The following is a 10,245-nucleotide window of genomic DNA, read 5'->3' as shown; positions in this document are numbered from 1 at the left end:
ATATATATATATATATATATATATAAAGGAGATAGAAGAGGTAGCCAAGTGCTACAACTCTTTCAAAAGCATTACAAATGTCTTGTGTGGTATACTTTTTTCTTCAGGTACAGACAACTCTTTAGTTAAAAATTGTCTGCCATAATCAATCAGTCGTATGTACCTGATGAGAAATTATACTGGAGAGCTATGAAACAGTTGTAGTGCTTGAATACCTCTACTATCACTTTCATTTATTGATTATTATGTTATAAGCAATTGAGGCGCAATGGCCCAGTGGTTGGGGCAGCGGACTCGCGGTCATAGGATCACGGTTTTGATTCCCAGACCAGGCGTTGTGAGTGTTTATTGAGCGAAAACACCTAAAGCTCCACGAGGCTCCGACAGAGGGTGGTGGTGAACCCTGCTGTACTCTTTCACCACAACTTTCTCTCTTTCTTTCTGTTTCTGTTGTACCTGTATTTCAAAGGGCCAGCCTGGTCACACTGTGTCACGCTGACTATCCCCGAGAACTACGTTAAGGGTATATGTGTCTGTGGAGTGCTCAGCCACTTGCACACAAATTTCACAAGCAAGCTGTTCCATTGATCAGATCAACTGGAATCCTCGTCATCGTAACCAACGGAGTGCCACAATATAAGCAATCTTTGTTGATTTTGAAATGGAATTGTATAACAGCTGTCATCTTATTGGAATTTTCTGTCTAATCTCAATATGAGACAAACTGTATCTGATGCATTGATTAACAAATTTTATCGATTAATTATCGAGTCGTTTTTATTTTCTATTCAAGCCATCTTTATGCTAGAGAGTAAGCAATTGTGTTACTATAACCACTTGACTGATCCTACATTATCATTATTATTATTTAAAGCAGCGAGCTGGCAGATATGTTAGCACGCTGGGCAAAATGCTTAGCGGTATTTCATCTGTCTTTACGTTCTGAGTTCAAATTCCACCAAGGTTGACTTTGCCTTTCATCCTTTCAGGGTCAATGAATTAAGTACCAGTGAAACAGTGGGGTCAATGTAATCAGCTGGTCCCCTCCCCCAAATTTCAGGCCTTGTTCCCATAGCAGAAATAATAATAATTATTATTATTTTTCTACGCACATACAAATATCTGATGACGATAATCATTCAACAGGCTTCTGTGCAGTTTCTGTTTACCAAGTTTCATAGCCAAAAGCCAAAGTAGAAGAAAAGCGCTTGTGCAAGGTGCTGCACAGTGGAATCAAAACCAGAACCACATCTGCAAAGCTGACTTCTTAACTACAGAACCAGACCTGAACTCATAGATATGTTTCTATGTTATTTAGATTTACCTGATTGTGTGTAGAGACCACTGATGGTAAAGAGGGAGAAGAAGCAGGAGCCACAGCAGAATTCTGTCTTTCACTCCTTCATACTTGTTGTTCACACGACTAACTTCAAGAAGGGAAGGCTCTACATGGTTCCTTACTCAACCTGCTAAACAGAGCAGCCAAAACTCCTTCAATATAAATAACACCAAACCCTCTTTTAAAAAAAACCATGCATTAAACAATATAGTCCTATATCATTTATCTTTTACTTGTTTCGTTCATTAGACTGTGGCCATGCTAGGGCACCACCTTGAAGAATTATCAGATGAATAAATCGACCCCAGTACATTTTTCTAAAGCCTGGTGCTTATTCTGTCAGTCTCTATTCCCGAATCGCTAAGTTACGGGGACATAAACATGCTAACACCAGTTGTTAAATAGTGGTGATGGGGGATATGCATGCATAGATATACACAAGATGGGCTTCTTTTCAGTTTCCTCTACAAAATCCTCTCACAAGGCTTTGGTTAGCCTGAGGCTATAGTAGAGGATACTTGTCCAAGGTACCACACAGTGGGACTGAACCCAGAACCATGTGGTTGGGAACCAAACTTCTGTGCCTATATATTTACAAAATCACGGTACTGTCATATTTGCAATAGCTCTAATTTTGGTCTGCTTAACCAGGGTTGGCTTCGGGTTAAACAACACCATTGCTAATTTTGGTCTGCTTAACCAGGGTTGGCTTTGGGTTAAACAGCACCATTGCTAACTCTATCTCGAGTTGAATTTACTCCAGTATTAGTTACTTCAGTGGTGCAGCCCTGCACTTTTTTAGTAATTCATTAAGTGTCAGGTATCAATACAGCTATCCTGGTTTATTGGCTACATTAACCCTTTAGCATTTAAACTGACCATATCCAGCCCAAATACTCTATCTTATGTTCAAACTGGCCGGATCTGGCCTCTTACACTTACCCTACAATGTCATTCTAAAAATATGCTGTTACATCATTGAAATCTCAAAGCTATAAGATAATCCAGATTAATTCAAAACAATGTGAATAAACAAGCATTACATTTAGCAGAATAAGCTGAATGCTAAGGGTTAAACCGGATATATTTGGCCCAAATATTCTATCTGTTTTATGTTCAAACTGGCCAGGTCTGGTTTCTCACACTTACCCTACAATGTCATTCTAAAAATAAACTCCTCATTTGATAGAGCAATTTAAATGCTAAAGGGTTCATCCATTGAGAGAGCTAAACTTTTTCTGAGACTGTATGTTCATTGGTGCAGAGTGGCTTCTTTCATCTCTGCTGACATTTGATGCCATTTATTCTGTTGGAAAGGCTTCTTTCACTTAGATTTCAGTTTGGTTCCTCACAAGTCCCCTCCCCTCATCTCCACTTCCTCTGCTTTTGTATCCACTCGAAACCCACTTAACCGTTTTATTACCAGATTCCTGCTGAAATACACAGATTTTTGTGTCAATTAATTTTAAAATAATGAAAAAATTTAGAAAAATAACTTTGTCGTTAAATTAAGAGTGTGTAGAATATAAATGAACATGGAATTTTGATGGAAAGTTTTAATTTAAATCACTTTAAAGCAGGGAGTTTGATTAATAGCACTAGGGTCTGTCACAGGTGGCTTCACATCAAAAGACTTAAATGAAAGTGTGTGTGTGTGTGTGGTTCTGTATATGTAGAATACAGCATCAAGATTTTCAAGTTCAACATAACTGCCGTTACAAGCACTTCAGCTTCATGTCTTTATTTCAATATATCTGTAGATAATTCTGTGTAAATATCATCATCATCATCATCATCGTTTATCATCCGTTTTCCATGCTGGCATGGGTTGGACGGTTCAACTGTGGTCTGGGAAGCCAGGAGGCTGCATCAGGCCCCAATCTGATCTGGCAGTGTTTCTACGGCTGGATGCCCTTCCTAACACCAACCACTCAAAGAGTGTAGTGGGTGCTTTTCTATGTGCCACCAACACAGGGGCCAGAGGAGCTAAAATTTTTATATTAAGAGGAAGTGAATCCTCTCTCAGTTTTAAGTAAATATTCAAATTATTTCATCATATGAAGTCAGTACTAATTGAAATATTAATTACTATATATTCCGTTCGCATTGATTGTAATCTTTTATTGTAATGCTCAAGCTGGATCAACATGACATGACTACGGGACAAAAATGACCGTCCAACAGGCTTCCACATGTTTTCCATTGACACAGTTTCACTCACAAGGCTGAGGTTGATCTAACGGTATGGTAAAAGAGAAAGGGCCAAGATGCCAATCACTGATATGAACCTGAAATCCCGTCATTGCAAACGGAAATATTTAACCACTCGACCAGGCCTCTACACACATTCTTCCTTAAAAACACCATCACACACACACACACACACACACACACTCATGATTTGACAGGATGAGCTGGACAACTGCAGTGAGCTCCAATGCCTGCTTTGGTATGCTTTACATACAAATTAGTTACAATTTTAAGTATTTATTCATCGTCAACATCATCATCATAATCATTTTATTTGTTTATGTTTAGGGGAACATCTGTGCACTGTTAACGCTGTTGTTGCAACAAGACCTGTCATCTGTTTTGTAATTTATTTTACAGTGACTGCATTGTGAATTATATATTTATTTACTTATCTTAGTATTATACGTCTAGATGTTAAGAGCAGTGTTCCAGCTGAGATGACCTTAACTACAATGAAAGAACAAAACTAAAGGACGATTAAAGATCTCTCACTAAGTGGGTCTAAACGCATGCACACACACACACACTTCTAAGTATATATATATATATATATATATATATATATATATATATATATCTGTGCACAGCAGGCTGTGCAGCCATTTCTTGAATCATAACAATACTTTGCTAAAAATAGGTTAAAAGTTTTATCTTCTTATTCAGTTAATCAGAGATAGTGTGAAGTAGTGTAACCAATAGCTGTGTCTGTGTTGGCTGGTAACACAAGTGTACAGAACTTTTCGACCGAAATTGCTGAAGGAGGTTTTTTTCTTTCTTGTGGCTGCTCAAAATACTAACTTCTGATGCATATAGGTTAAGAACATTCCACTTAGACTTTAAGTAGTGTGTATGTTGTAACTGCTGAAAGACATAGCATTTGAGTTTCTGGAGAATATAATGTGGGAATCATGCTGTAGAACTGAATGTGTGTCATCATCATCATCATCATCATCATTTTATGTCCGTTTTCCATGCTGGCATGGGTTGGACAGTTTCACAGGAGTTGGCAAGCCAAAGGACGGTATAAAGTTCAAATAGCTGGGTCTCTACTGCTGGATGTCCTTCCCAATGCCAACCACTTTAAAGAGTGTAGTGGATGTTTTTTTTTCATCTCAGAAAACTCAGAATTGTATTGTGTAGGATTTGCTTGTGTGCGTGTGTTTGTGTTTGTGTTTTGTTTAATAAAACTAAATGAAAATTGATAATATCTAATTAGATAGTTATGCAAAGTCATGGATTTAGTTTTGTTCTCTCTCCTCTCCGTCTCTCAAATTGCTAAATCTTTTTTTTTTTTTTAATTTTTTTTTTTTTACTTCCAGTACCACAGTTTTGAAAGTAGCAGCCGATTACAATCATCTCTCGAAGAACTTGAGTGCGGTGGAGACAACAGTGCCTGCAACATGCCTCAGCTCCAGGAGATGGATTATCAACTGAATGTGTCCGAACTCAATGAGAAACACATCAAACTCGATATTCAGGTCATTAGAAACTATGACATTATTTGCTTTCCACACAATAAAATGTAGAATTAAGGGAGGACAAACATTTGTCATTTTTTGTTTTGTACACATTAACCAGTAATTTGTTGAGGCAGATTTTCTAAGGCCAGATGCCTTCTCTGTTGCCAACCCTCATCTGTTTCCAAGCAAGGTAATGTTTCCCCATAACCAGACATGTTTTTGCAGAAATGAATGTCACTGCTTGTCTGATAATGCTCCTCGTTTATAACAATCACACAGTGTCAAGAGTGGAGAGTCTAACACACACATGCATATACTTATACACACACACACTCATACATACATAATATATAACATCATCATCACCATTTAATGTCTGTTCTCCATGCTCACATGGGTTGGCAGATCTGGCAGGCCAGAGGGCTACACCAGGTTCCACTTGTCTCTTTTGGCAATGGTTTCTATGTCTGGATCCCCTTCCTAATGCCAACATGTACATATGTTGACATTTTGGTCAGCCTTTGGTAGAAGATACTTGCCCTTGGTGCCATGCAGTGGAACTGAACCTAAAACTGGTCCATTCCAAACAGAAATACCTTGTAGTATTTTGCCCAAGTTAGACAAAACACTGCCTCCCTAACACTAGCTTAATGGTAACTGAGTTATACACAACTTACATCCACCCTGTCTCCCAAATAACAAAATCCTCTCACCGTCTCCACCTCATCACATAGTGTTTCCACTGACTTCGCCAGCCCTCCAGCTCTTTTCTCACATCTTCCACAAACAAACTTTCTTGCCAGTCTTGGGGTCACCTTCTCCATTTTTGTACATCGACCATGAATAATAGCAAAGCCTCATGATAATAGCTGAGGGTAAATATATATATATGCCACAGAAACCAGGAAACTGGCTCTTACGTGTCCATAGGGCTCGGTTTTACTAGTAACGTTTTAGTTGTCCTTGTTCATTCTAATAATGCAATTTTATAGATAATAAAAGAAACTATTTGAGAGTATTTTGCTAATAGATATTCACTTGTCTCTTTCTCTGTTTCAGGTGGGTCGTACAGTTTCTGAGTCTGACACAACAGACACTGAGCCATCGACATATCCGAGTATAGAAGTTGTACATCATAAAAGGCTTCCACATTTACAAGGAATTCTGAAACAGCACTCGAAAACTATGTCTGAATCTAGTGACGAAAACGTTACATTGTCTGCGTCCCCCGATACTTCCTCGGTGGACAGTCCCTTTACGACTGTCAAGAAATCGGTTTCATTTAATGAACGTATCGATCAAGCTATGTTCAAAACTAATTCCACAGTCTCCAGTATGCGTAGTATGTTGAAAAGTAAACGAAAACGAAACCGACAACGTGAAGAACGCAGAAAGAATGGTCGGCGCCGACGACGACAAAGTAGTGCAGAGAGCAGTGAAGGAGAAGAGACTAAGAAGAAAGGTACAGGGGAACATGGCAGTAAATCTCAGTCCAAAACACATGAAGGCAAAAATAATAAAAAGAAATCTACTTCATTTGCCCAAACCAAGCAGGAAGGTGGCGCCAGCAGTAGTACTGTGGATGAAACAGATGAAACGAGTAATACCGAGGCCTCTGATCATGATACCGACTCTGGTTATGATCAGAATGGCCAACCTATGCCTGACCCTTCACAAACTGAGCCTTCCTCTCAGTCTGAGAACAATAACTACAACTTCCGCTCCCGTAAAAATCCAGCCTCCAAATCGAAACGAAACAGTTGCAAGAGATCGAAAAACTGTGCCTCCTTAGAGGTTATGGAAGCTAGCAGTAGCTGCAATAACAGCAAACTTACGGAAGCAGAGAAAAGTCGTTTAGACAATTTAATGACAGCAGCTGTAAGTAATACCCTTCTGCCAGAACTTGATGACTCTGAAATACCAGAATCTCCTGATGTTGACTCTAACGAAGTAGCCACAGCACAAGTTGACCAAACACTGACACAAATGGCTGCTCTTTCTATTACTGATGACACCAATTATAACACTTCAGAGCACCACACTTCAAACGGACAAAGCTCAGGCACAGCCTTGTCTTCTTCCAGTTACACTGAAGAGACAGAAGTTGGTGTGACAGTGCCAGCAACAGTTAGAAGTGAGGGTGAGGGAGATAAGTTCGATTTTGATCAGTCGATATCAAAAGGGAACTCTGACGGGGAGAAATGTAAAGATTTAAAAGTCAACGGTAAAGTTGTTGAAGTTGATGAAAATGTTGCAGATAAAAATTCTTCCAAAGAAAATGGCCATTGTATAGACACTTCCAATCTGAAGGACAATTCCGACAGCAAGAACAAACAGAGTTGTACAGTTAATTCTTCAGATATTTACAAAGTGGATTCAATGCTTAGTTGGGAAAGCACACCAATGTCTAGTTTGCAGAAAAATGAGCATCAAACTTACTGTCCGTTTCAGTTCAGTAATAACATCTTGTTTGAACTGGACTGAGCTCCCATTACATCAACTCTGCTTCATTTTCACATTTTATCTCTCAATAGGGTCACTTCATTGGGTCTTTTTCTACTATTTCTTTTTTCCTTTGTTTTTTATTTGTTTATGGTTCAGTATTAGAGAAGTACCACATTTAGCCCTTTGAAATAATAATAATAATAATAATGATAATCCGTCGTACTCTGTTGGAGACGAAAATGTTGCCTTTATCATCTATTTTCTTCTAAATTGACAAAGAATATTTTAATATTCACAACATTATTCTGATTCTTTGAAAAATATGTTGTTGTGAATAGTTTTTACTGCAGTTTTTCTGGATTTCTTCAAACAGCACACACTCACACACACACTCACACTGATACATACACCCCACCAACATCCTACCGATCATATATTCATTCTCATTCATTAAATTGACCATATCACTGAAACCTGGCTTTAAAGGGCATATACATACATTATATATATATATATATATATATAGACATATATACTTATATAGATATAGATATATATATATAGACATATATATATATATATATATATATATATATATATATATATATTTAGACATGTATTTATTTATGTGTGTATATATATATACACGCACACACACACACATGTATGTTTGTATGTATGTTTGACAAAAAAAAATATCATTTTTTTGTTTGACATTTTCCTATTATTTCTTCTTTTCCATTATTCTGTGTGAGTAAAACCATTGTTTTCTTTGGGCCGGCAAGGAGATTAAAGAAATTATCATTTCTTAAAAAAAAAATACGTTTCAAGTGGAAAAAAAGTTTTTTTAAAAATTTTAAAAAAAAGATCTTTGAAAATTCTATAAAATAAAAAGAAAATTATAATTATACTCTGTGAAATCTATTTTGAATGTGTTCTTATATTTGGTAATATTTAATTATTCTTGAAATGTTTATGCCATATCTTTGTGAACAAGGTCGGTTACATGGACCGTTTTTCTATTCTGCATCAGTTTGAAGTTGTAGATTATTTCACTGGATTAGTCAGAAGAAAGGCCTACCACCACGCAAATAATTATCAGTTCCACGTAGAAAGCACTATCCGAACATGATCGATGCCAAGGCCACCTGACTGGCTCCTGTGCCAGTGGCACGTAAAAAGCACTATCCGAACATGATCGATGCCAAGGCCACCTGACTGGCTCGAGTCAATACCACATGTTTCTGTGTTAGAAGTGCTTTTTATATTATTTTGTTAAGGTTATTTCTACAGAAAATATCGCCAGCACTGTTTTTTTGTTACAATGTTTCATATCAAGATGTCAGATGTGAACAAACATTGTTTGTTCACATCTGATGTCTCAATACGAAACATTGTAGCAAAAAATCAGTGCTCTCTTTACTCTTTTACTTGTTTCAGTCATTTGACTGCGACCATGCTGGAGCACCACCTTTAGTCGAACAAATCGACCCCAGGACTTATTCTTTGTAAGCCTAGTACTTATTCTATCGGTCTCTTTTGCTGAACTGCTAAGTTACGGGAATGTAAACACACCAGCATCAGTTGTCAAGCAATGGTGGGGGGACAAACACACATACATATATATATATACCACGGGCTTCTTTCAGTTTCTGTCTACCAAATCCACTCACAAGGCTTTGGTCAGCCCGAGGCTATAGTAGAAGACACTTGCCCAAAGTGCCACGCAGTGGGACTGAACCCGGAACCATGTGGTTGGTAAGCAAGCTACTTACCACACAGCCACTCCTGCGATAATTTCTGTAGAAAAAACCTTAACGAAACCATTGGAATCTGTCAAAGCATTCAGCTCGTGTCAGTATGGAAAATGGACATTAAAAGATGGTGATGGCGAAGAGAAGGAGAGTCTTTTAGCAGAATGAGTATTCACTACAATCCAACATAACCAGGTGTCTGGCTTTAGTTTGTGGTTTATGTTGAGAAATTACGAATGGAACATTTAAGCCACATCTTTTTTTCCTGTTTATTCCTCTTCATTTTGCCTTAATTTGATATTTTATGATGTCTGATATGTTTTTACTACATCAAACATCCCTGCAGTTAATTCATAATTTCTGTCTTGTCAGTATAATTGTATCATCTCTCGATGATATGTATTTATTACCAACAGAGAGGCAGCAAATCTTCACAAACATAGTCGAGGAATGAAAGTCACTTACAGCTTGTAGTGAATGTGTTTGTGTATGTATGTGATCAGTTTAATATGAAATGAGCTGTATACATTCCAGCCATTACAAGCAGAACTAAAGGTTGCATTCAATGCCAAGGTGAATCAACATCGTTGGCAGATTCTAAACATTCCAAGACGGTAAGGTCTCTAGTTCTGACAGCAAAGGTAAACAAAGGAAGTCTAAGAATAGACTGTTCTCTTTTGAAACAACATTGAACCAGCTGCAGAGCTGAACTGGTTTGAACTAGTAACCTGTAAACAATGTCTTTTACTTATTTCAGTCATTAGAGTGTGGCCATGCTGGGGCACCATCTCGAAGAATTTTAGCTGGACAAATCAGCTCTAGTAACTTTGCAGTTCGGCAAAAAAGACCGTGGCCATGCTGGGGCACCATCTCGAAGAATTTTAACTGGACAAATCAGCTCTAGTAACTTTGCAGTTCGGCAAAAAAGACCGTGGCCATGCTGGGGCACCATCTCGAAGAACATTAGCTGGACAAATCAGCTCTAGTAACTTTG

General features: G+C 37.9%; 1 protein-coding gene across 1 annotated transcript in view; it reads left to right on the top strand.

Annotated features, from left to right (window-relative positions):
• Positions 1-8,417, top strand: part of LOC106872208 (protein kintoun) — a 40,147-nt gene extending 31,730 nt beyond the window's left edge. Inside the window, exons 3-4 of the mRNA XM_014919116.2 lie at positions 4,912-5,070; positions 6,112-8,417. Of these exons, the coding sequence (XP_014774602.1) occupies positions 4,912-5,070; positions 6,112-7,536 (1,584 nt within the window). The 3' untranslated portion in view covers positions 7,537-8,417. The remainder of the gene's footprint in view (positions 1-4,911; positions 5,071-6,111) is intronic.
• Positions 8,418-10,245: the final 1,828 nt, after the last annotated feature.

The sequence above is a fragment of the Octopus bimaculoides genome, chromosome 6 (assembly GCF_001194135.2).
Source record: "Octopus bimaculoides isolate UCB-OBI-ISO-001 chromosome 6, ASM119413v2, whole genome shotgun sequence".
NCBI classification, from domain to species: Eukaryota; Metazoa; Mollusca; class Cephalopoda; order Octopoda; family Octopodidae; genus Octopus; species Octopus bimaculoides.
This window is presented reverse-complemented; position numbering and strand designations above follow the sequence as displayed.